This window comes from Phoenix dactylifera, chromosome 5 (genome assembly GCF_009389715.1).
Source record: "Phoenix dactylifera cultivar Barhee BC4 chromosome 5, palm_55x_up_171113_PBpolish2nd_filt_p, whole genome shotgun sequence".
Lineage (NCBI taxonomy): Eukaryota > Viridiplantae > Streptophyta > Magnoliopsida > Arecales > Arecaceae > Phoenix > Phoenix dactylifera.
In genome coordinates this window covers 12,315,509-12,340,502 of record NC_052396.1, presented here as the reverse complement: position 1 = coordinate 12,340,502, position 24,994 = coordinate 12,315,509, and the positions used below count along the sequence as shown (strand labels likewise).

The window sequence follows — 24,994 nt, the reverse complement described above, 5'->3', positions numbered from 1 at the left end:
CTCTTCTTTATTTGGATCCTTGCCAAAAATTCAAATTTGGCATAATCTCCTTCCTTTTTTTTTCTGGATCCTGATCTAAAATTTATTTTATTTTAAATTCAAATATTTTCAACATACTTATCACTCGCCGATCGTCATAGAAGGATCTAAGGTTATGCTGGAACTCTAACTCATAAGAGGATCTAAGGTTATGCTGGAACTCTAAAATTATTAACTTTTTTTAATTGTATAATAGCAATCAATATATTTTTATAGGATAAATAATTTATAGGACTAATAAATATATTTTCATGAAATATATTAATAATTATTGTATTTCAATCTTTTATTGTAATATATTTCATATGATTAATACATATATATATATATATATATATATATAGAATATATTAAAGGTAATTTTCGTATTATATGGTTGGTAATTTTGGATTTCTATATAATACAAAAATAGAATACCATAAATATCCAAAAATATTTAATTATTAAAATATAATAATTTGAAGTTGTTAAAAATTAAATTATTTTAAAATAAAAATTATCAGATGATCTAGGTAATCCCATCTAGACGGCAATCCAACTATCCAAGCCATGAGCCCACATCGTGACCGAAGATAACGATTTGAGAGATCCCAAAACAAAACCAAACCCAAAAAAAAAAGAAGACCCACGCGAGTTCCACCTTCGTTCCTCTCCAAATCCTTCTCTATTTTGTGCGTTCCACTCCTATGTGGAATCCAATCACATTGGCTCTGAATCGCCTGCTCTCGCCAATCAGAAGGGAAGGGGAGAGAAGGGAAGGCGTGGTTTAGAAGAAGGGGGGAAGGATAGAAGGGGAAGAGAGGGCGGATGGGCATCCCTTCCGACGATGTTGTGGTAATCCGGCACCCGGAGAGCCCCGGCGAGCCCAGCGTCATAACCATCAGCTGCCCCGACAAGACCGGACTCGGCTGCGACCTCTGCCGTGTGATCCTCTTCTTCGGATTGAGCATTGTGAGAGGAGGTGAGCCCCAAGTCTCCCCAATCTCGTTCCTTTCCCCCGTTTTTCCTCCTAAAAATTGGATTTTTACAGGGCTTGTGGGTTCAATTTTGAGGATTGTTCCTCTTTTTCTTCTAAAGATTGGGTTTTTATTTTTATTTTTTGAGTATTGCCTATGGGACTTTAGTGCGAGTTCCTCTTTTTCGGCTAAAGATTGAATCTTTTCGTGTACTGTGTGCAGAACTCTGATGTGAGTTCCTTTTTATCTACTAAAAATTGGATTTTTTATTGGTTTGTGTGGAAATTTGAGGTGGGCTTCCTGTTTTTTTAGATGTGAGCACGGATGGTAAGTGGTGTTATATCGTATTTTGGGTGGTGGGGAGAGGAGATCGAGCAACGCGGTGGGGGCTGCTGAAGAAGAGGCTACTGGGGGTGTGCCCGACGGTGTTGTCAGCGTCAGGGCTGTATAATAGCTACTACAGGCAGCAGGAGATGGTGGCGGCGCAGCAGGAGGCGCAGTTGTTTCTCCTAAAGTTCTGTTGCTATGATCGCATGGGCCTCTTGCATGGTGGGTGCTCAATTTCTTGCCCTTCTCTAAGAATCTTTTTTTTTGGGGGGTTATTTTCGAGGCTGGAGTCTGTGTTCTTATTTTCTTGTTAAACTTGATTGGCTGCTGCACTTGCCTCTTCCTTAGTTCCTTAACCTACTTTTCATTTTTTTTTCTTTTTCCTACTTTTGAAAGTTTAAAAGATTTAGCCTTTTTGTTTTTTGGAGTAATTAATGGATTTTTTTGGTGGGCCGGAATCAATGTTTTCCTTTTAAATTGATGGAGATTCTGTGCAATGATTGCATGTTCTTCCTGTTTAGTTCCTGTTAACAATAATTTGGGAGAGTCAAGTGAAGCTTCATCATGTTCTTGATTTTTGGATGTGATACCTATTCTACTTTTTTGATCTAGATTCTCTTCCTATATTCTTGGAATTTAATCTATGTTTGCAGTGTTTTATTTCTTCTGGATATAAATCATTTTTTCTATGAGTCTTCTATTTTTCTCTTCTAGATCCCCTTTTTAGTTAAAAAAAATATTTTTTCAAGTCTTGATATTTCATTGCTAATTCTTCATATTCTCTATTTCAGAAGCAACTGTCTATTGATTTGAGAATTCAATATCAAAATATTGTGGCAGATAATTAGAGCTTATAATGCTTGTGGGGTTCTGCAGATGTGACTCAGGTTCTGTGTGAGCTGGAGCTCACTATAAGGAAGGTGAAGGTGTCGACCACCCCAGATGGGAGAGTTATGGACCTCTTCTTTATCACCGACACCAGGTGCTATGTGATTCTCTCTCTCTCTGAAGTGGGAATCTGTCTCTCATGAAAAAAAAATCTGCTTTCATATTTTAAATTGCCCACCATTTATCAAAAAAGGTTTAGTCTTTCTATAAGAAATTTTACTCTGAAATTTAAGGTAAAATTGGGCCAATACCCAACTTGATCAGCTTAAATTCACTGAAATAAATGGTAAACTTTGATCAAATCGATTGTTCTATATGAAATGGTTTTATGCTCAGATGATAAATTTATAGAATCTGAGAGCAGTGTACAGCAGCGTATAAGCGAAAGAATTTAATTTCTCAAGAGTTATAGAGACTCAGGATACCATGCTGGTGCTCTACTAGAGAGTGACATGGCTGTGTACATGGCCATTTCCTCTTTTCTCTCCTCCTTGTAAAATCTCTTTCTTTGTCACTTCTTCTGTACTGCCTTCCATTGTATTTAGATTCTTAATAAAATTTGGGGGAAGTCTCTCACTTCCTCCACTTTCCATCAAAAAAGACATGGCTGTGTGCCAGTGCATGTGTAACAGTGTCTGCCAAGCATTGGCCATGTACCATGCCACTGCTAGCTGGCATAGCACTATCACATTCGACTTAAATCTTGCTCCAGTGAAACCATTCTAATGCATTTAACTTCTATATAATGAAGTAGTCCTAGGTTAGTTTCTTGAAGCAACTCTTTGAAGGCTCCTTGATGAAAGAACTACTAAAGTGTTCCAAGTTTTAATGACATGAAAAAGTCAGGACTTAAGTTATAGTTAGCATATCTTTCCTTTCCCCATTTGTTTCAGGTAATGGGTCTTAAGGACCTTTCGGCCTGTAATCAGCTAAAAGATTTGCTAGGTTTCTGATTGCGTAGATTGCTTGGAGCCTTGCTGTTGCTTAGTTAGCATATCTTTCCTTTCCCCATTTGTTTCAGGTAATGGGTCTTAAGGACCTTTCGGCCTGTAATCAGCTAAAAGATTTGCTAGGTTTCTGATTGCGTAGATTGCTTGGAGCCTTGCTGTTGCTTGTTGTAGATGTAGGCCTTCTCTTATGGCATATATATCTCGTTTTCTCATCGTTGGATTACATTTTTGCATATTGGTTTCAGGGAACTTCTTCATACAAAAAGGAGAAAAGAAGAAGCATGCGATCAATTGAGAGCTGTTTTAGGGGACTCAATGACAAATTGTGACATTGAACTGGCTAGTGCAGAGATTGCCTCATTTATGCAAGCTTCACCTTTTCTCCCCCCTGCAATCCCAGAAGAATTGTTTGACTTGGAGCTTCCTGAAGAATCACCCAAGAAATCTCCTTCCTCATCTAAAAATCCTTCTGTCACAATGGACAACTCCCTTAGCCCTGGTCATACACTTATTCAAATCCTTTGCCGTGATCACAAGGGCCTGCTATATGACCTTATGAGGACTCTTAAAGATTACAACATCCAGGTAAAAATGTCAAGGTCATGTTCTACAAAACATTTTTCTATTAGACTTATGTTTTGTTTTTCACTGTTTTCGTATTTGATGTAATTAATTTGTCTGTTCTGTGCTTCTTTTTACTAATTTAAGTTTTTGGTGAAATAACTGTATGCATTTACCATTACCAAATATAGCTGTTTATCATCTGATGATGTTTTTCAAATTCATTCAATCATGATAAGAAAATTTCTAGTTATGGTGATGCACTAAAAACCAACCATGTCTAAGACCACCATCTTACAGGTTGATGAGCCCTATAACTGATTTTCCCTGTATTTTTATCAGCTTGTTTAGATTGGAGTGGAGTTTTTTTTCCTTTTGCAATGTTCCAATATACTGGTTGAGCATATATAGCTGTGCATAGGTAGGGGGGCAACACTTTATCCAATGAAGTGCTGTATCTTTTCTTTTTATGCATATAAACTGAAATGCTCATATCCTATGCATGACAGATATCTTATGGGCGGTTCTATGCAACCCAAAATGGAAGCTGCGAGATTGACTTGTTTGTGATACAAGTGGATGGGAAGAAGATTGTTGACACAAACAAGCAGAAGGCATTATGTTCGCGCTTGAGAATGGAGTTGTCCAGTCCACTGAGAGTAACTGTGGTGAGCCGTGGGCCTGATACAGAGCTCCTAGTTGCAAATCCTGTTGAATTATCTGGCAAGGGCCGGCCTCTTGTTTTTCATGACATCACCTGGTCCCTCAAAATGCTTCACACACGCATCTTTTTGGTATGTCTCTGCCAACTTCCATGTTTACTGACTGATGTTAACTCGTCTTGCCATTCTCTTGCTTTCCTGGATCTTGTGGTTATGTCCTTACAATCCACTAACATTTATTGGAAGCTATTGTCTCCTACTGCAAGCTGGAGTTTAAGAGCTTGAAATCTTCCTCTTGATTTAAGTTTTTTTCCTTTTCAAAATGATCAGTTTTGTGATAAAATTTGGGCTCATGTTTAGGTAACAAAGTTGATAATTCTGTACTCGAGCTAAAATATGATTTTTGATTTTCAGGCTGAGATTGGGAGGCATGTTGTTGGTGATAGGGAGTGGGAAGTCTACAGAATCCTCCTTGGTGATGATTATGAATTGTCTGCATCAAAGAACAAGATTGTAGATGGGGTGACAAAGATGTTAATGGGTTGGGAATGATGGGCATCTAACACTCATTTGCCTCCAAGCTCTCACAATTGCTAAATCCCAGCAGACTCTGTAAATGGGGTGACTAAGATATTAATGGGTATATATATAGCAAAAAATAAAAAATCAAAGAGTGGGCTAGTCTTTCATATACTTCTTCTTACTTGTATATAATAATTTCATCAATATGTAATTGCCCAACTAGGTCGCTGCAGTTGAAAGGAGAAAATTCCAGAGGAAACAAAAACTGTAGCTGGTATAACTTTGTAAAAATGTGGTAGAGAATATATTTCTTCAGTATCAACTTAAGCTTATTGTAACAAATTTCTGGTTTGTACATGTCTAATTTAATATTACCTTTTGTACTGCTTTCAAACAGTTGTGCATGCGAAAGAGTTTCTGGAGAGCATATTTCTGGAAGATGAATTTGAAATCTTTGAAATATCTTTTGAAATACTTCTAATGTGTGGTTTATTACTGCCAGAAACTGACCATCAGTTCCACTTTGCAAGAATGCCAGAAACATCAAATTCTTCTAATGTAGTTTATCACCACCGGAATATTGCCATCCCTTTTCGCTTCACAAGCATGCTAGGAAACATCATATAACAGTGAGGGGTATCTCATGAATTTTTTTGTGGAATAAAAAGGATTACAGTTTTATCTTACCACAATGTGCATGACGTGTTTGTTGGTGTAAATATAAAGCTGGAAATGGTTCTCCTAACATAGTTAACATGGGAAATAATCAATATTTGCAAGGTTCTCATCTGAAGCTATCATCCATCTCGGATATGCTCTTTTCATGGTTAGCTAATGATTCCAAAAAATTCATACAACTGTTTGGAATTCTTTAAGACCTTTCGGCGTACATACTGTTTCATTTTTCTTCTCATGTTTTTTTCCTAAAATGTTTTCCATAGCAGAGCTAGTCCATCGAATATTGTTAAATGGATTTTTTTTTTTTCAGAGAAGACGGAGATGAGTTTTTTTTTTTTTGTCCTTCCAATTTGTCGCGAATCCCAGAGTGCACAACTATAGTCAGGTTGAACAAATCTTATAAAAATATCAAAGGATAAAACTTTTACTCATTATGTTTAAATAAACTTGATTTATTTTCAGCAAAGTTGGGATAGTGCATGTATCACCAGAGCTTGGTAATTTAGTACCACAGTGGTCTACTCTGATATTTCAGGGAGCAAATATCCTTTTTGACTCAGTTCTTAAAGCATTACCTCAAGGTTGTTGAACTCTTCAAATAATTATATATATATATATATATATATATATATATATATATATATATATATATATATATATATATATATATATATATATATATATATATATATATATATATATATATGTAGGTAAAAGGGAGTGCTAAGTATTGTTTTACTCAGCCAGAAAGATCTTTTTATGTCAGTCACAAGTTCCATCTTGTTAACCATGAAGCAGAAGGAAGCAAGCTGGTGTCACTTCACTAATCATTGCAAACTGTGCTTAAGCAATATGCGAAGGTGCTTTGATCAACAACTTAGATCTTGGTAGTTGCTGGAGAGTCTCTTTACATGGAGAAATGACTGGCCTTGCCATCAGCAGGTACAAGCAGCATTTCTTGTCAAAGGTTTGAGTAGGGCTAAAGATTGCTTAAGTTCAATCCTACCTTCTTCTTTAAGTTGGCAAATGAAGGGAGTCCTAGCAAGTACCAACAATTCTTACTATATCATTCAGCCGTAGTTGGATGTCCAATAGAGGTTACAACACCAAGAGGTCACTCTATTAATTGGTAAAATGTCAAATTATCAATGAACCCATCAGGCTGGTGTTGGTCAATGCTTTAATACCAACTTTGTCACTATATGATGGCATAGGTCTAAAATTTCTATGAGAATGGACTCTGAGCCTAACTAGCCTAACAAGCTAGAAGATTAAATTTCCAATTCTTACCCATCAAACAAGTAGCCATGTCCATCTTCACCTGTTATTATGCAAGTGTTGAGTCACACATCCTTGGTCCTATTATTAGCAGACTCCATTATCCACAAAAATACCCATCTTTACTAAGATAGAAACAAGAGAGCACTAAAAGGTAAGAGTGTGCTAATCTCTATTACTGTGACATAAATTATTTGATCCTTCATACATGCTGTTGTGCTTTGAATGTATGTCTCTTTTGTGAAACTACATGTTGCTTGGTTCAACACTCTTTTTGCTCAAGTGAGATATAAGATCAAAAGATGTGTTAATGAAAATACACTTTGTTTCTTTTAACTACTTTTAGTTCAAGAAATATGAGGAGCACTAACTAAAGGTGGGAATGCATATACTGGAGACAGCACTCCTTCCTCTCATGTGCATCTCATCCAAGTTTTAACAACACACTTATTCCATTAATAGCTTGCCACCAACATTATTTTGACCATTATATATTCCAAATGTGGGGAAGTGTTCCCTTCCCCTCTTAGGCAAGCTATGGATAATATTTCAAGCCCAATCACAATGACAACAACAACTCAATGAAAGTAGCAAAACCAGGCAACCAAGAAAGTAGAAACACCAAACTTTTACATGAAAAAGCATTCAAAGAAGGGAAAAACCATGGGGCACTAAGCGGGAAGAGTATAAGAGGTCCACATCAACAAAAAAAAATTTCAAGGGCACAAAAAATCTCTACAAAAAAGAATCAACAAGCTTCCAACTCATAAAGTTTGTAGGCATACCCTCCAAAAGAGAAATTTCAACTTTCGGGATGCATCAAACACTCTTATAGATGAAATGAGTAAAGAAAAACAAGCCCTTGTATCTTGAACTTCAATCCAAGAAAATTATTTGATAAGAGATCCTTGTTGTGTGTACAAAGTCAAAACCCTATCTCTTCTCTCTTCTTCCTTTTCTTCTTCTTATTCTTTTTTCTTGTATAGGCTATCACTTAAAAACATATGCTTTGTTACAGGGCCCATACCCAACACCTATTAATATGGTGTGGGCCACTCCACATGGGGCTAGCCCAAAACATTAGTAGTAAGCTCAACAATCTCCCCTTCTAGAGAGCCATGAGAACTGTCATTGCTTAGTGAATCCTTTGCCCAAATGTCCATGCTCACCAAGCACCTACACCCACCAAGTCCCTACAAAGTTCTTGCTTCTCCTTTATAAGGGGCTTGGTCATCATATCCGATGGATTGTGGTCCCTTGGGATCTTCACAATCTTTATCCATTGCTTCTCCAAGATATCTCAGATCCAATGGATCATATACACATCCTGCTCCAAGTTCCTGCAAAAAAACCCATCAACCACAACATTTCCTTGCAAGCTTTGGTAATGGCTATACATTCTGCTTCAGTGATGGAAAGAGCAAAACACTTTTGAAGCTTGGATTTCCATGATACAGCTCCCCTCTAAAAGTGTATTAGTAACCTGAAGTACATCACCTAGTGTCAACATCATCGGCCATCTTTGAATTTGTATAACCCACCAAGAGTGGTTTTGTACCACTAAAGTATAAACATAAACCGGATGTACCTTTCAAATATCTCATTGTCCATTTCACTTCTTGCCAATTCTTTTTATCTAGATTTGCAAGGAATCTACTTACCAAGAAATGTGAGTGTGAGCTTATCAGCCTTCCTCCCCTAGCAAAGTGGACATAAAACCAAAAAACTATATTGAATAGTAAAAGAAAAACGATTAGCATGTGATAAGCAAAAGGCAATCATCAAACGTCGGACTGGGACTGGACCAATGTGTACCTTGCTGCAGCTAGCTCGTACTCTGCGTTTACCATCCAATCTATCATAGTCAGCTCATCCTAGGTAAGTCAAGTCCATCTCTTTTAGGTTGTCATAGACAGATGAATAGTGAAAAGGAAGCTTTAGCTAACATATGAACGTCGATGAAAATATAAAGAATTTGATTCAAGGTCAATTTATTCACCCGTCTAGATAATATTTTTCCTTGTTCACTAATAAATCGACTAATTAAACTCATTTTCTATAATCGATTCGATCCCCCGATCCAATACACCAACCATATATGCTATATCCGGTCTTGTACGAAAAATCTAGGGGTCGACTTGTCTATTTCTGGGGTTGATTCTTATTGGACTGGAGTCAGCTTGTGTTCTTCAGGTGTCGACTCGTCAATGTGATGAAAACCATAGTTTTCTATCCGTCTTCTAAGAATTATCTAGGGTTGACTCGTGATCTACTAGAGTCAGCTTGTAAAGGTATATCAGACAGCAACAATGAGCCGAGATCGACTCGTTGCAAGCTTGGGGTCGACTCTTAAGGCAGCTCAGAATGAATTTTTTTATGTTTGTATGTGAGTTTTCAAAAAATATTTTTATGGCCTTTTGGAGTAATTCTTCTCGATGTAGAGCTTCAGATAGATGATCTTCTTTTGAGAGTAAACTGAAGGTTTTCTTCTTTGCTTTCTATAATTAATCAATTAAATTTAAAGCAAATGATTAGTCAATTTTTTACTCTCACAAGCGATATGTCTCGCTACCATAGCCTCCCTCCTTATCAGCAGAGAATAGATGCCCAGACCCCATAGCCTCGGGGCTGACATACCATCACCCAAGCAACAAGATGAAGTTCCCTCATGTCATCCCACGCTCCCCATATGAATTTTCTGAACAGCTGCTCTACCTTCACCAGTGGAGCCTTGGGCATAGCAATGTGAGTCAGCAAGTAGACTGGGGCTAAGCTAAGGACCGATCTCACCAGTGTTACCCTATCCATCATAGAGAGTGCTCTCGCCTGCCTCCTCTCTAGATCTTGCTGATTGCCCTACTCGATCTCGCTGCACTGTGTCGTCCGCAGTCATCTTCCTATAATGGGTACACCTAAGTATCTCCACCACCAACCTGCTCTTCTACACCCAAGATCTCCTTGATGCCAATCTTGAGATGCGGCTTAATCTTTGAGCTAAAGTGGACTGCTAATTTGGCTAGGTTGACCTATGACCCAAAGCAGTGCAGTAGTCCTTCAGGATTCTCCTGATCATCCAAGCGCTCTGTCTAATGGCTCGAGCAAGGAGCATGCAATCATCTACAAAGAGGAGGTGAAAGATTGACTCGGGATATGGGGTAGGCCTATAGGCCTCAAAGGTCTGCGTCATAGTGGTAGCAAAGAGAGCTCTTGACAAAGCATCAAGACATATAATAAATATGTAAGGGGAAAGAATGCAACCTTGCCAAAGACCAACACTGGAGTGGAAAAAGGCCGTAGGCGGGTTCACCAGAATAGTGAAGGACGAATCCTGAATACATCCCTTGATCCACTAGATCCATATCTCATGAAACCCAAAGCTTGCTAAGGAGGAGAAAAGAAAGCTCCAGCTCATCCGATCATAGGTCCACTCTATATCCATCTTGACTGCCATAAGACTCTGTCAACTCGGGGCTCTCTGAAGATCATGCATGAACACCTATGCAACCAAGATGTTTCAAAAATGCTCCATCCTCCTACAAAGACCCTATGCCCTAGCCTAATGAGTTTGAGAAGAATCTCTTGAGTCTGGCAAATATAACCCTTATAATGACCTTGTAAAGAGTGGAGCAAAAGCTAATGGGCTTGTAATGACTCGGCTCAATAGCATCCTACCTCTTGAAAATCAAAGTGATAAAGATTTTTTTCAATTCCCTAGGCATCAAGGATGTATTGAAGAACTGCTAGGCCGACCACCTTGACCTGAAAAACTATACAAGCTCGCGACAGATACTGCCCGTATCCTCCATTATCTGGCCACTGCTATCCTTGATGCTCTGGATCCTATTACTCTATCTTCTAATAACTGTCGATAAAAAAGTTTGGTATTTCGATCATCCTCTAAAATCTACCGCACCTGGACTTCTGCCGCCATAGGGTCTCTTGCTAGTGAAGAGCGAGTGATGCAAGGCCAGTTGTGCTTGCAGCTCGGTCTGGTCTCCGAGGGAAAGGCCTCCATCCATCTCCTCCTTAGCCTGAATGGAGGCGATTAAGCCTTCAGTCTCTTTCAATCTCCTGGTGATGTCTCCTATCTTTGTTTTTTAATTGAAGTAGGTTAGTAATGTTTTTGGCTTTTAGTGGGAGAGAGAGTGTAGTTTTATTAATAAGGAAGAGCATCACATAAGTGGAACTTGAAAGTTGTTTTTTGGAATATCTTTCTGAAAAAGAGTAGAACCATTATTTTAGCCCTTCTTTTTTGAGTAATTTATTTCTCTCTCCAAAATCTTTTCTTCTACTATTGTTGTTGATTTAATTGGTATTTGTTTCAATTCTAGGCCATCATATTTGGACAGCATCGAGTAGCATGTCGTTCTACATACATATTCGTATCCATTTATATTTCACTAATGCATATACAAAGATGGATATTAATCGGATGCAATTCATAGTTATATTTATTTAAATAGATTATGAATATTGAAAATACAGATATAAATATAAATATAAGTCAGATAAATAATTTTTGTAACCAAAAAAATAAAGATGACATTGGATAGAAGGTAAATTAAGTCTATAAGATGTTAATATGGTTATTTGTTTTACTAAAAATCAATGAGTGCTATGGAACATTAAATAGGATTATAGAGAAAATGGATGTTCAGATATGAATTGGATAATTGTCTCTTTATATCCTCATCTATTTTTATTCAACGGATATGGGTACAATTATGGATATTAACTGGTTCCTAAATTTTGTATTTTTGGATAGAAAATAGATCCAAATGGATATTACCCTCTAATATTTCACCTTTTTCATTGAAGTCATTCATTTTTGGATTAAATGGAATAATTAGTTTAGAAATGCAATAAAGTATTTATTATATATTAACTTAGAAAAATATCTATTTTATTTTTTGAAAAAAAATATTTTAATCTTAATGCCTATATGAGTATTTATTAAAATAAGATGAAATTAAATAGCTACTAACAATTCAGAGTCCACCTAATTTCAAATGCCATGCAGCTGATTTATGATGGCTGCAAATATGTGGCAGAAATGCCATTTCATTACCAAAAAAAAATTTAAAATAAAGGACTTGCGTGGCCTTCTCCATCTACCCTTCCATTCTTGGCTGGTGGTTGTCAGAGATGGTTGCCATTAAAGACCATGTGATTGCATGCAGCATTGAAATAACTCATTTTTTTTTCTATTAGTACAAGAAGGAGCTGAAACTTAGAAAGAAAAAGAGTTACACAACCAGTTCACACAACTGCTAAGAAAACCTGAGAAAGGTGACACCAAAGTCATCAGCCCTAAGAATGTGGACAAGAGCAGGGTGGAGATGATCATCCTCAACATGGTGAAGCTACCTGCTAATGCTTGAGTGGCTAGAAAATCTGCTGCTCGGTTGGTTTCTCGAAATACATGAGATGCCAAGAAAATGCATCGAGTACCTTTTCAGCTAATTATATCCTTTAGCAAAGGATGAACTTTTTGTCTCTTGACAGCCTGAAACTGATTTATCCACTTGATAACAGCTGAGAAATCACCAGAAAGAAGGACACTGCAATATAAAGATCCAACCAAGCTCCCACCAGTTTAGCATAAGGCTCTGTAGGGGGCGGCAAAAGCTTGCCACTAGCTCGCAACAACCGGCCTTCATGATCCCTGATTAGGAATACAGCAGTTGTTGTATTAACTATTACTGCACCATCAAAACTTATTTCCAATACTCCAAGGGGTAGAGGCGGCCATGAAACAAGTCTAGTGTTGAATTGATTCACCGTTGCGACATGAAATCCACCCCAATTTCTTGACTGAGTACTGAAAAATAAATCATCTTGGTACTTCATAACATCAGCAAAAAGAAAATGAACACGCCTTACAACTTGATTTTGAGGAAGAAGCAGCAGCTTGAAAGAGCCATTCGTTTCGAGCTATCCATATTAACAAGCCATATATGCAAGTATCGACTGATACCCCTTCTCTACAATGGCTGTTGATAGCCATTCTATAAGAGTCGGCAAAGAAGATAGATAAACAATGTTAGATATAAAAGTCCAGGATACCCTTTGGTCCTTAGGTAAGGATAAGGCTCCGGGTCTAGATGGTTTTTCTCCAGACTTCTTCAGGAGGTATTGGCATATTATCAAGCAGGAGGTGACGACATCTATCCATCAGTTTTTTCTATCTACGACTGTGCCTGATGAGTAGAAGAGAATCTTTGTCACCTTGATTCTGAAGAGGCAGGATCACGTGGAGCCAAATCATTTCCGGTCGATCAGTTTATGCACAACCCTGTACAAGGTCGTGACGAAGATTCTGGTCCAGAGAATGAGGGGGATCCTTCCTAGACTGATCTACCCTGAGCAGGAGGCTTTTGTGGGTGGCCGACCCATTACCGACAATATGCACATTGCGCACGAATTCATGTGCGACCTTCAGAAGGCGTTGAGGGGCGGAAGTTTGATGGGGGTCAAGCTAGACATGGAAAGAGCCTACGACAAGATGAAATAGATTTTCATGACACACTCCTTGGAGAGCTTTGGTTTTCACCCGTTATGGATCAAATGGATTTAGAGGTGCATTCAAACCCCATCCTTTGCCATACTGGTGAATGGCTTCCCATTACAGTTCTTGGAGTTGTCGGTCAGACTAAGGTAGGGTTGCCCCTTGTCGCCGCTTCTGTTCATCATCTGCACCGACTACCTATCCAAAGTGCTCTGGCGCACTTCAGTGACGCAGAAGGTGGAGGCCTACAGGCCGGCATCGGACACGTCTTCGATCTCACACCTTCTCTTTGCTAATGACTATTTGCTACTAGCCAGGGCGACGAGATAGTCGACTCAGGCGATCCGAAGGATTCTGGAAGAGTATTATGCAGTATCTAGATAACACGTCAATTTGGTCAAGTCAGCCATCTGTTTTAGCCCGAAGATCCATCCAGGCGTGAAAGCATCTATCTTAGGCATCTTGGAGATTGGGGAGCGAGAGGGTACCTTGAGATACCTTGGAGTCCTGATCACAGGTCTGCGCCTGCGCAGGCGGACTGTACTCCAATAGAGCTGGGCATTGGACGCGGACTGGAGAGCTGGCAAGCAGGCGCTCTGTCCAAGATGGATAGAGTCATACTGGTACGGTCAATTCTGAGCTCTATCCCTATTTATCTAGTTATCCCATACTTTGATGCCCTTCGTAGCATTACGGTGCATGGAGCAGTTGTTTAGGATTTCCTCTAGGGACAACATGGGGGCAGAAGAGGTGTTCATCTGCTGGCATGGGATACCATCGGCGAGCCGACCAGCAGTGGGGGATTGGAGGTCCACTCCTTGATCGAGCAATAGGAGGTCCACACAACCAGGCTAGCAGCTAGGTTTCTTCTAGAGCCGGAGAGTCTCTAGGGCGCTTTGATGAGGGCCAAGTATGGAGATCCAACGAACCTTATCATCTTCCGCATGGGCCGCTGCAATTTCTTCATCTGGAGAGAGAGATCTGTGCTTGTGCCCCGATGGTCCTCTCAAAGATTAGATGGAAGGTCAGAGATGGATGGCTATCGACGTCTTGAAGGAACCTGGCTCTTCGAGGTGCCTATGTGCAACTGGCCCACCCTGATTAACACTAGTCGGCTGGAGGGGTGTAGAGTCTGTGATCTGCTTGATCCATGTGGGCAAGTGTGGAATGAGAACCTCGTCCGATGGGCATTTGGAGAGCAGCTGGCCAGGCGATTCTTGTTTCTGCCGATTCTTATTGGGGAGGTGGCAGACATGAGGGTCTGGAGCATGACTGGGAGGTCAGAGGTAAAGCCCCGGAATTTACTCCTAGTGGTCAAGAGGACTACGGCTTGACAGATTTATGGAGGCTGGATCTGGAGGTTTCGTATTCACCCACGAGTCACCTTGTTCGTCTAAAAGGTGGCATGGGGATGCCTGCCTACCAGAGGCGTGCTGGCTCGACGACCAGTGAGTGTTTCACTAGGGCATGTGATTTGCGTGGAGGTGGAAGAGTCTATTTCCCATGTTCTCTTCGAGAGCCCGCGGGTCGCTCAGATCTGGGGGTGCGCCTCGAGCCTCCCCGACGCTCTGCATGGGTGGAAGTTGACCGAGGAGTTCTGCACTTCCTAAAGTTATCGTCTCAGAGGCTCGAACTTGAGGAGCAGGGGATTAGGGCTGCCTACCTGGCCTACCACTGCTGGCTAGATAGGAATGCCCGGGTCTTCAAGAACAGCAGAGTGCATCCGAGGTTAGTGGTGGACAGGGCTCTCCTTCATGCGGCGGAGGTCATTTACATTGCCGCATCATCGTCTCTCGGGATGGCCAGAGAAATTGGGGCTCCCCTTCTACTCCTGCAGCGCTCGGGACCGTACTGGTCTCCTAGGAGCCTCTACCCTCTGGTTTTCTCAAGGTAAACTTCGACGGCAGTGTTGGCGAGGGAGGGAGCCTTGGTGGTGTGCAATTTATCATTAGAGACCACGATGCCAGATTGTTAGCGGTGAGAGGCCGGCGGATATTCGACACGTTGGTAATTAGTGATGAGCTCAGAGCTGCATCGGAGGGTATCACCTATGTGAAGCATGTGCTGGGCGCGGATCGCATCCTCCTCAAAGGTAACTTGACCATGGTGATCGAGTAGATCTGGGGTCGAAGATGTGGCGTTGGCTCTACACCGCTACTCTACGACATTGGCAAGCTCTTAGACAAGTATGGTCTCTATCGGGCCACACATGTTTACAAGAAGACGAACAGCGCTGCTGACTTGGTGGCATCCTTTGCGGCTTATCCTTTGTATAATTTTATTTTTTTTTAAATTTTATTGGCTACACTCACATCCACCGCGTGTGAGCCGTAGTTGTACCCAAAAAAGAAGAAGAAGAAGAAGAAAGGTAAAAGTCTTGCCTGTTGCCAACAGGCGGTTGCACAGGAACAAGATATAACGACATGGTCACAGTTCTCTCTATAGCATGGGGACAAAGATCACAAACCTAAGAAGCTTTATATCAAGAATGCCTCGCCTGTAAAGAACACTCGTGCAGGGCAACTTTCTCCATAATAGCTGCCACCAGAATGTCTTCACACAATCATCTCAGCCAGCAACAATGCAGCTAACTGCTCCATATCCCACATGCTGCAATTAGATATAAGCTTATCCACCTACAAATTTGAAATATCGATGTTCATATTGATATAAATTGGCCAAGCAATCAAAGGAATAGTAGAAATCTAGGGGTCCCAAGGCATGTTGATGGAGGATCCATTGCCAATGGACCATAAAAACTGAAATTGAACCATAGGCCTAAACATCCAACATGGAAGAACAGCCCTTGGGCTTCTTACAGGTGTGCCATGAACCCTAAAATCTATACTTTGCTCTTACCACTTGAGCCCATGGGGAGGTTGATGTCTGTGACTCTATCCAGCCTAAAACATCACAGGTTATTTTTTTTCTTTTTAATTGTTCAGAAATATCCGATTCTTTATTTCCTCCATCTATTTACCAAGATAATAGATGCTTGAGGAAGATGCAACCCTCCAGAATGGAAGTTGCTTTTTTTCATTGAGCAAGCTATTCTTACATACCTACTATATAAACTATAAAGTTGACTTGAAGGAAAATCCACCATCCACTAGATAGACATCCATCGTCTCCCATGGGAAGATGAACAAGACCAAAAAAGGGGCTCTTGTATGAGGAGGGAAATTGGGTGAATAGCAAAGAAACAAGGGAAAGAAGAAAGAAAAAAATGTCCATAGTGTAAGTCTAAGCGAACGAGTTTAGGTCTAATTAGGCTTGATTTGAAATTAATTTCAAACTTAATTTCTAAGATCAAGATTTATTCTGCTTCTATCCACATCGTCGGTACACGCCCATCATAGTCCTTTCCGTTTTGAGAAGGTTTGGTTATCATACCCCCAGTCGTGGGATGTAGTCCGCGACGCGTGGCGCACCCCGGTACGCGGCGATGCCATGCAGGCGGTCTCGCGCCGATTAGAATTGACTAAAAGGCGTTTATGCCGGTGGAATCGTGAGGTCGTGGGTAACATATTCCGGCGTTTGGAAGGGGTTGAGTCCTCGATTGCGGAGTTGCAGAGGAAGGAAGACCTAGGAGGGGTGCTCATGGAGGACGATATGTCCGACCTTCGGGGGTTGCTAGCGACTCATCATTCGTTGCTACGGCAGCACGAGATTTTCTGGCGATAGAAATCCCGTGTGTAATGGGTGAGAGAGGGTGATCGCAACACTAGGTTCTTCCATCGGTCGACGATTATTCGGCGGCAGCGGAGCTTGATTCATTCCTTGCGAGATGAGACTGGCCATCGGGTAGAGGGCGAGCAGACGGTTCGGCAGACCCTCTTTGACTTTTTCCGAGCCAGATGGACGGAGGACGATGAGGCCAGTCACGGTGACCGCCCTCTGAGGGTGGACAGGGGTATTGGCAATGTTGAGATGGCCTCCTTGATTCGACCGGTATTAGCACAAGAGGTACAGGAGGCAGTTTGGGCGCTGGCTGCTGACAAGGCTCCAGGGCCCGATGGTTTTCCTCCCTTCTTCTTTCGGAAGTACTGGGGCATTATCCACCGAGGTGTGGTGGAGGCTATCCAGTGTTTTTTTGCCCAGGCTGCGATGCCCGAGGACTGGAAGGCCACATTCATCACGCTTATACCAAAGCGTCAGGATGCGGTTGAGCCCAGTCACTTCAGGCCTATTAGCTTGTGCACAACCTTATATAAGGTTGTGGCAAAAATTATGGTGGGCAGAATGAAGCCTCTTTTACCTGGTATCATTAGCCATGAGCAGGGGGCATTTGTAGCTGGTAGAAACATTTCACACAATATTTTGTTGGCTCAGGAAATGATGTGGGATCTTCTAAGAGCATCAAAGAGGCGCAGCTTGATGGCCATCAAGTTGGATATGGAGAGGGCTTACGACAGGATCAAGTGGAGCTTTCTCAAGCGAGCACTGGAGGCGTACAGTTTCCACAGGCAATGGATTGGATGGGTCATGGGGTGCATCCGAGGACCAAAGTTTTCTATCTTGATCAATGGCACACCCACACTATTCTTCGAGTCCACCTTGGGATTGCGGCAGGGATGTCCTTTATCCCCATACTTGTTTATTATTTGTGCTGATATCTTATCACGAACCCTACAGAGAGTTTGCGCCGACCGGGAGCTGGAGGCGTACATTCCAGCACCGGGGGCTCGACCTCTCTCACATTTATTTTTCGCTGATGATTGCCTTCTTTTGACCAGGGCACGAGTGACGGAGGCACGGGCTCTTCGCAGGGTGGTGACGGAGTACTGCATGGAGTCCGGCCAGAGAGTGAATTTCATGAAGTCAGCTATCACGTTCAGTCCCAGCACGGATATTAGAGTCCGACAGGAGATCCGAGGGATATTGCAGATACCAGAGCAGGAGGGGACGCTGACCTACCTGGGAGTTCCCATCAGTGGCAGGCGGCCACGAGTAGCAGAGTGCTCGAGCCTGGTACAGCGAGTCCAGAGCAGGCTTGAGGGATGGACAGCGTCTTCCCTATCCATGATGGGGAGACTGACTTTGATTAGATCAGTATTGGGTTCCATACCATTGTACCTCATGGCTCACACTGTGATACCAAAGACGACTCTGTTGAGGATCGAGCGTCTTCTTCGGAGCTTCTTGTGGGGATCACACGGTGGGGGCCATGGTGTGCATTTGGTGGCTTGGGAGCAGGTTTGCCGTCCTACTAGTGAGGGTGGCCTGGGGGTGCAATCTTTGATGGGGAGGCGTGAGGCTCTCATTGCTCGGCATGCGGCTCGGTTCCTGCTTGAGCCACACAGCCTGTGGAGTCAGGTGATGGCAGCTAGATATGGCCGTGGGGGCCTAGAGGGAGTATGGCGGGGTCGCCGAGTCTCTTTCATGTGGCGCGAGATTGGAAGGTATCTGCTGACTGCATCAGCGAACACCAGATGGCTGATAGGTGACGGCAGGAGCATTGATGTGACCAGTGAGCCGTGGGTGGACACCCTCCCATTGAGGAGGTGGCCGATCATGGTTAGCATAGAGGCAGCAGAGGGACTACGGGTTTGCGACCTTTTGGCAGCAGGTGGAGCAGAGTGGGATGACGCTAGACTTCGACAGTTATTTGGGGTACATCTAGCAGCGAGGATCCGGTCCATCCCGTTACCAGGATGTGCAGGATCGGATGTTAGGGTATGGGGTACCTCGAGCCGGGCCAGGGTCAGGCTGGGAGACCTCACCCGTGTCATCCAGCCAGAGCAGGATAGGGGGCCAGATTGTGCTTGGATCTGGAGGTACGGCCTCCACCCGCGGGTAGCCCTCTTCTTATGGAAGGTTTTCTGGGACCGCCTGCCGACGAGAGTAGCACTGAGCAGGCGTGGATGGGGGATCCCCGCAGAGTGTGGGACATGCGGAGCCGCGGAGTCAGTGGACCATGTGCTCTTCCAGTGTATATGGGCGAGGCTCACATGGCAGTGGGCCGGGGTCCCGCAGGAGGCTCGGAGTGAGCGGCTACAGTTTCTTCACACGATACGGCAGTGGCTAGCCAGCACGAGGACGAGTCAGGAGGCCATTAGAGCGACTTGCACAGCGCATCAGATTTGGCTGGCAAGGAACGCTCGGACCCTCGGTGACCGCAGGGTGTCACCGCGTTTTGCTGCGGAGCGTGCTCGTGTACAGGCTTCAGAGATCATGCCCACCCACTCTTCAGATAGGCCTTTGACAGCTCAGGGCACCTGGGGCCCCCCTTCTGCTTCGGCAGCTCACCAGATGGTGTTTTTCACCTGGGAGCCCCCACCCCCAAGCTTCCTCAAGGTTAATTTTGATGGGTCGGTGCTGGATGGTGGCACGCGGGGCGGTGCAGACTTTATCATACGAGACCCGCACTCCAGGGTAGTGGCAGCAGGTGGCTGCCAATTGTTTGACATCTCAGTTCCGGAGGCAGAGCTTCGAGCTGCCTGGGCGGGCGTGCGCCATGCGAGGATGGTCCTGCAGGCTAGCTCGATCATTTTGGAGGGTGACTCGGCCACGGTCATCGGGTGGATCCAGAGGGGGGAGACGGCTGATGGTGCAGACCATCCCTTGACCCGTGATATACGGATGATGATGGGAGATGGGAGGGCTTTTTTGGTTAAGCATGTATTTAGGGAAGCTAATGGGGCGGCCGACTGGGTGGCGACCTATGCGGCCCACCACTCAGGGTACACTCTTTGGGGAGGGGAGGGGGAGCTTCCACAGGCTCTCCGTGAGTTGTTGTATTTTGACTTTCTTGGATGTATTCGTACACGTATTGTATGAAATATCCGTTTTCAGAAAAAAAAAAAAAAAGATCAAGATTTATTCTATCAATATTTCAAGCCTAATTTCAAATTGAGTTCTTATCAACTTGATATTTTAAATCAAAATGAAATCAACTCAAAATCGAATAAAGCTTGACTCGAGCTTAAATAAAAAATTGATTCTTGATTGCAAGTTTTGGTTCCAACTTTGGTTTAGATCTAGAATAACATTTAATTAATTCAAAAAATAATAAATCAGCTAAAACTCTAATTAATGATCCATCATTGAACTAAGATTAATTTTTGCTCAACCTGAAATTATTTTTCATCCTATTTTATTGGGTCAATCTGGGCTTGCCAAAATTTAAATTGAGCTTGATTCACGCGTTTCCTAAGCAAGTCCAAGCCAATCTCGAGGTGCTCAGTTCATTACACGCTCCTGCAAAGTCTGCAGACCCATCTACCCACCCGCTCCCCCACCTCAAACCCAGACACGCGTATGTGTTCAATCTAATAAAAAAAGCAAAGGTATTTCTTTTAGATTGGGTATTACCTTTGTCTAAAAATACGTGTGAGCGTATATTTAGTTTCACATCAATTATTTATCGAAAAATTTTTGAATACTTAAACAGAACTAAGAAATGATATCATAGCTAATTCGGCCCATAGTATATGTGGATTAGAGGACACTGCAGCACGAGTTGGCTGACAATGGACCAATCATGGTGCTTGTGATTAGATTTGAATGGATTTAAATTATTAGCCTGATGTGGTTAATCCGATCGTGGTACTTATGATTAAATTTGAATAAAATGAAAACATAGATGTCAGGACTCGAACGTCATTTATTTGCTAACTCGAACTCAAAAATTATCCTGTTGCGACACATTTAGAGTAATGTTATTTTTTAAATAATATTTTCAATAATTTTTATCTTATACAATTTTGTTTTTGTTTTTCTCAAGCATGCATGGCACGTGCTCGGGAGACGCTAGCACGGAGAGATGGACTTCTCTCTCCTGTTCGATTGCCGTAGCCGACAAGCCGACCTCGATTCAATATTCAAACGATACTCTTAAGATCTCATCTTGACCATCCGACCAAATCTAAGCCCTCTCGTGATCGAGAGTTTCACACCGTCCAATCGATGTACCGTCCATAAAACTGCCGTCTTCCGGAGATCCACGCGGCCCTCCGGTCTCTGCGCTCCTGCCCGTCTAGTTCTAGAACTAGAAGAAAAGAGGCGAGGAAGGGGGATCCGCTCACCGCCCAAAGCCCTAACCCCCTCGATCTCTTCCTCCTCTTTCATGGCCTCTAGAATTCTCGCCTCCAGCCTCCGATCCCGCATCTCCCCCTTCCTCCGCGCCGCTGCCCTCCACCCCCACCCGTCCCCGCTGCCGCTGCCACCGCCGCCGCCGCCGCCGCGGCTCGACGCCCTTCTCCGCCACCTCTCCACCGCCGCCGCCAGACGCCACCCCTCCCGGCCGCGCGTCGACGTCGGCGCCCGCGCCCGGCAGCTCCAGAACCGGCGCCTCTGGACCTACGCCCTCACCTTCAGCTGCGTCGCCGGCTTCGTCGTCATCGTCCTCAGCAACTTCCAGGACCAGCTTGTCTTCTACGTCACCCCCACCGACGCCCTCACAAAGTTCGCCGCCAACCCCTCCAAGAACCGCTTCCGCCTCGGCGGCCTCGTCCTCGAGGGTAGCGTTGGCCACCCCTCCGCCACGTCCCCGGAGATGGAGTTCGTCGTAACCGACCTCATCACCGACATCCTCGTACGCTACGAGGGCTCCCTCCCCGACCTCTTCCGCGAGGGCCACTCTGTCGTCGTCGAGGGCTTCATAAAGCCCATCGCGGACGCCCATCCGCTGGCGACAAACGGGCCGAAGGTGTCGGAGAAGGCGAGGAGTGGGGAGTTCTTCTTCAAGGCAACCGAGGTGCTGGCGAAGCACGACGAGAAGTACATGCCTAAGGAGGTGGCCGTGGCGCTCGAGCGGAATAAGAAAAAGATTGAAGCTGAGGCGGAAGCTGCTGCAATTGATAAGAGGAGCTGAGAAGAAACGATTCTGGTCCAGGTTAACTTCAAAGTTTTGATTTTTCATTCGATTTTGTTACGTTTAGAGAGTAAAAGATTTAGTTTTTATACAGATTGATTGATGTTCACCAGCTCCATGTTGTTGTAGCTTGGTGTTATTGCCATTTTTGACCATAGAAATAGCTGAGAATAATAAGGAAGAGAAACGGGATGATATTATGTGCTCGGTATTGACATTATGATTGTAATGGATTCTCTTGGTTTTGGGTTTCTCTAAATTTCAGTTAACAATATACATGATGCTCAGTTGGCACTATAATGGTGATATGTTATTGGTGTAACCTGAATGCCAAAGGCCATGTGTTTCAATATTGCTCGATTAGCTAAGGGAATATATTATAATGTGAGAATTTAGTCATTCAGAGTTTGTGGGATATCTTGTTTTGCATATATTTATTATTCTTTTTCGTGGGATGTTTGTGTTTTTCGTCTGGTTGGAATGTGAATTCGACTAATAAGCAGAGGTTCAATGCTGAATTCCAAGTGTGTGTTTCTGATGTGTATTATTCTTGAGAGAAGCATGAACTTTATGATATTTTAGACAACTTTGTTGGCTGGAGTTCCTTTGATAGGAATGTAGAAATTCAATAAACATCAATGCTTGTCATTTTCCTTCTTTGATTGACGGTTAACTGTTAGTGCTAGTAGCCGTGTAATGTATTCTCCTATCACATGCTTTCTTTTGAGATTTGGGCTTCTTGATACCTCCCGTGACACAGGTTTATGTCCCTCAATAATGTTGATTTAAAAGTGTTTCAGCTAGTTTGTTGCACGGTGTAAAATTTAATGAGATGAAACATAAATATTCCTTTGGTCATGAATAATTTGAAAATTTAAAAATACATTGACAATCGTTGAATATGAATGTGCATCTGGATAACAAAGAAAAACATGATTACATATGTTACTCCACAGATCATATCCTTTTGTTGCATGGTTGATCATTCATGATATTATTGTCATGTAACACTGATGGTAAGCGTAATCAAGGCCAAAACTTATGGAATTTCTTTAAATCATCAAGAAAGAGGGAATAAAGCTCGGTTGAATGTTTTTGGAAGTGGTTTGCCTCTTTGAAGGATCGAGTTTGGATCTTGAGTTTGCATATCATGCAATCCTCTCCAGAGGTAAACAAGATCATATCATCAATGGTGCATCTATTTTAGGTTGTCTGAGAAGTTTGGGCTCTAACTACTTAGAAGGAACTATATAAGTTTAGCTACTAGAAAGGCTTCCTCATTGTTTTAATGCCTTCTCACTAATTCCGTTGTTTATTTCTCACTTGTTCATGCAAAATGTTGAATATGAGGCATTTAGAGAAGATTAAGGATGATTCCTAGATGGTGATAAAACACAATTTTTTACAGAATGGCAAAATGGGAGAAAAAGAAGCAATGGTAAAAAAGGACTAGCATGAAATGGACATGGGGTGAGTCCTTATTTGAGACTCTGATTGCATCTATAGATTCACATAGAAGTAAGAAGAGTTGATGAAGAATTGTAAGGAGATAGCCATTCGAAGTGGTATGTGAACTATAGGTAGAAAAGGTACAGGATCTGACCAGTTCCCTTGTATTCATATTTCAAAAGTTTTAGCATATTGTGAGTTGATATTATGAGATTATGTAATTTTTTATCTTTCATAGAAGAATAATTCTTATGGATATATGCTACTTCTATTGCTTTATCTCAATAAGGATGAAATGCTGCACCTTATGTATAAAGTGATGAATTTGATTGAGGTATTTTTGAGTAGGGTTAGAGGTATGAGAAAGTTGTAGGTCATCTTGATAGGGAGAAGTTCCGCAATTTTCCTTAAAAGAAAAACTGAACTTGTCTTCAAAATTGACCTTGATGAATCCTATGGTAATATGAACTTGGAGTATATGAGATTAGTTATTGTAAGAAAAGGTTGCATTGAGCAGTGAATTAAATGGAGGAATACCTTTTCTGTGAAATTTGCATCATTTGTATATCCATTAGGCACGCCCCTTTTAGTTGGGTAATAGTTTTGTCTGGGTTGAGGGGTGTTTGAGGAGGTTCTTAAAAAAGAGTACTAAAGTGAGAGAGCCTTATTTGTCCTTTCAGGCATTGGCAGTATATTTCTATCAACCTATTGTAGATAGTGTTAGAATTTAAACAATTTTTTTTAATTTTTCAGGCATTGGCAGTATATTTCTATCAACCTATTGTAGATAGTGTTAGAATTTAAACAATTTTTTTTAATTTTTCCAGATTTTATTTGAAAGCTTAAAAACTTTCACGACGTGCATGTGGTCCTGCTCGAGAAGGGGTTGAGATCATTGGCAAAAAGCTTTCATCCCCCTCACATATGCTATCTGCGTTCTTTTACCTTTTCTCATTATTTTATCTAGGCAACTGAAAGATGCTACTGATTCATCTACTTTCCTGTGATCTTGGGAAAATTTGCTATTTTTCCATCTGATATTTAATGTTGAGAAATCAAGAGCGCATCACTTTGTGGAAAGCTGTGTTAAGGTACTGACAAATGGAAGATTAAATTCTTTCCTGTTAACTATGACTTTAGTCAGAGCCGTATTGCTTTATCTGGTGGTCTTTTCTTGAGGTCCATGCTTCTGCAGTGGCAAAAGTTCAATCTTCGTTACTAATATTGAAGTACTGGTAAAGGATCATAGTACACAAGGGAATTTGTTTGTGAACCAGGAACTTGTATATCAAGTAGATGCATGAGGATTTGGATAGAGAGGATTTGTCATGTGAAGAAAGGATATGTTTCTGTTAGATAGC

The 24,994-nt window shown here is 42.2% G+C and overlaps 3 protein-coding genes across 3 annotated transcripts; all 3 read left to right on the top strand.

Moving 5' to 3' along the window:
* Positions 1-601: 601 nt before the first annotated feature.
* LOC103721458 (ACT domain-containing protein ACR10-like) lies at positions 602-5,299 on the top strand. The gene is made up of 6 exons (XM_008811683.3): positions 602-1,000; positions 1,308-1,544; positions 2,199-2,304; positions 3,406-3,745; positions 4,231-4,515; positions 4,798-5,299. Exons 1-6 carry the CDS (start codon positions 847-849, stop codon positions 4,933-4,935), a joined length of 1,260 nt encoding a protein of 419 aa, XP_008809905.1. The 5' UTR covers positions 602-846; the 3' UTR covers positions 4,936-5,299.
* A 9,253-nt stretch (positions 5,300-14,552) lies between these two features.
* On the top strand, positions 14,553-20,353 carry LOC120110939. The gene is made up of 3 exons (XM_039126992.1): positions 14,553-15,097; positions 17,227-19,624; positions 20,348-20,353. Exons 1-3 carry the CDS (start codon positions 14,553-14,555, stop codon positions 20,351-20,353), a joined length of 2,949 nt encoding a protein of 982 aa, XP_038982920.1.
* Positions 20,354-21,298: 945 nt separating this feature from the next.
* Positions 21,299-22,585, top strand: LOC103721460 (cytochrome c-type biogenesis protein CcmE homolog, mitochondrial). Its single transcript, XM_008811684.4, has one exon. The coding sequence runs from the start codon at positions 21,438-21,440 to the stop codon at positions 22,182-22,184; it is 747 nt and encodes a 248-aa protein (XP_008809906.1). The 5' UTR covers positions 21,299-21,437; the 3' UTR covers positions 22,185-22,585.
* The last annotated feature ends 2,409 nt before the right edge of the window (positions 22,586-24,994 follow it).

What these genes read in the sequence shown, in the direction of transcription:
- LOC103721458 (XM_008811683.3), top strand. Translation starts at nt 847, where the DNA reads ATGGGCATCCCTTCCGACGATGTTGTGGTAATCCGGCACCCGGAGAGC. An exon ending in TCGCATGGGCCTCTTGCATG is followed by an intron (nt 1,545 to 2,198) that starts GTGGGTGCTCAA and finishes GGGGTTCTGCAG; the next exon opens with ATGTGACTCAGGTTCTGTGT. An exon ending in TTCACACACGCATCTTTTTG is followed by an intron (nt 4,516 to 4,797) that starts GTATGTCTCTGC and finishes TTTGATTTTCAG; the next exon opens with GCTGAGATTGGGAGGCATGT.
- LOC120110939 (XM_039126992.1), top strand. Translation starts at nt 14,553, where the DNA reads ATGGGCATTTGGAGAGCAGCTGGCCAGGCGATTCTTGTTTCTGCCGAT. An exon ending in AACAGCAGAGTGCATCCGAG is followed by an intron (nt 15,098 to 17,226) that starts GTTAGTGGTGGA and finishes TTTCCGAGCCAG; the next exon opens with ATGGACGGAGGACGATGAGG.
- LOC103721460 (XM_008811684.4), top strand. Translation starts at nt 21,438, where the DNA reads ATGGCCTCTAGAATTCTCGCCTCCAGCCTCCGATCCCGCATCTCCCCC.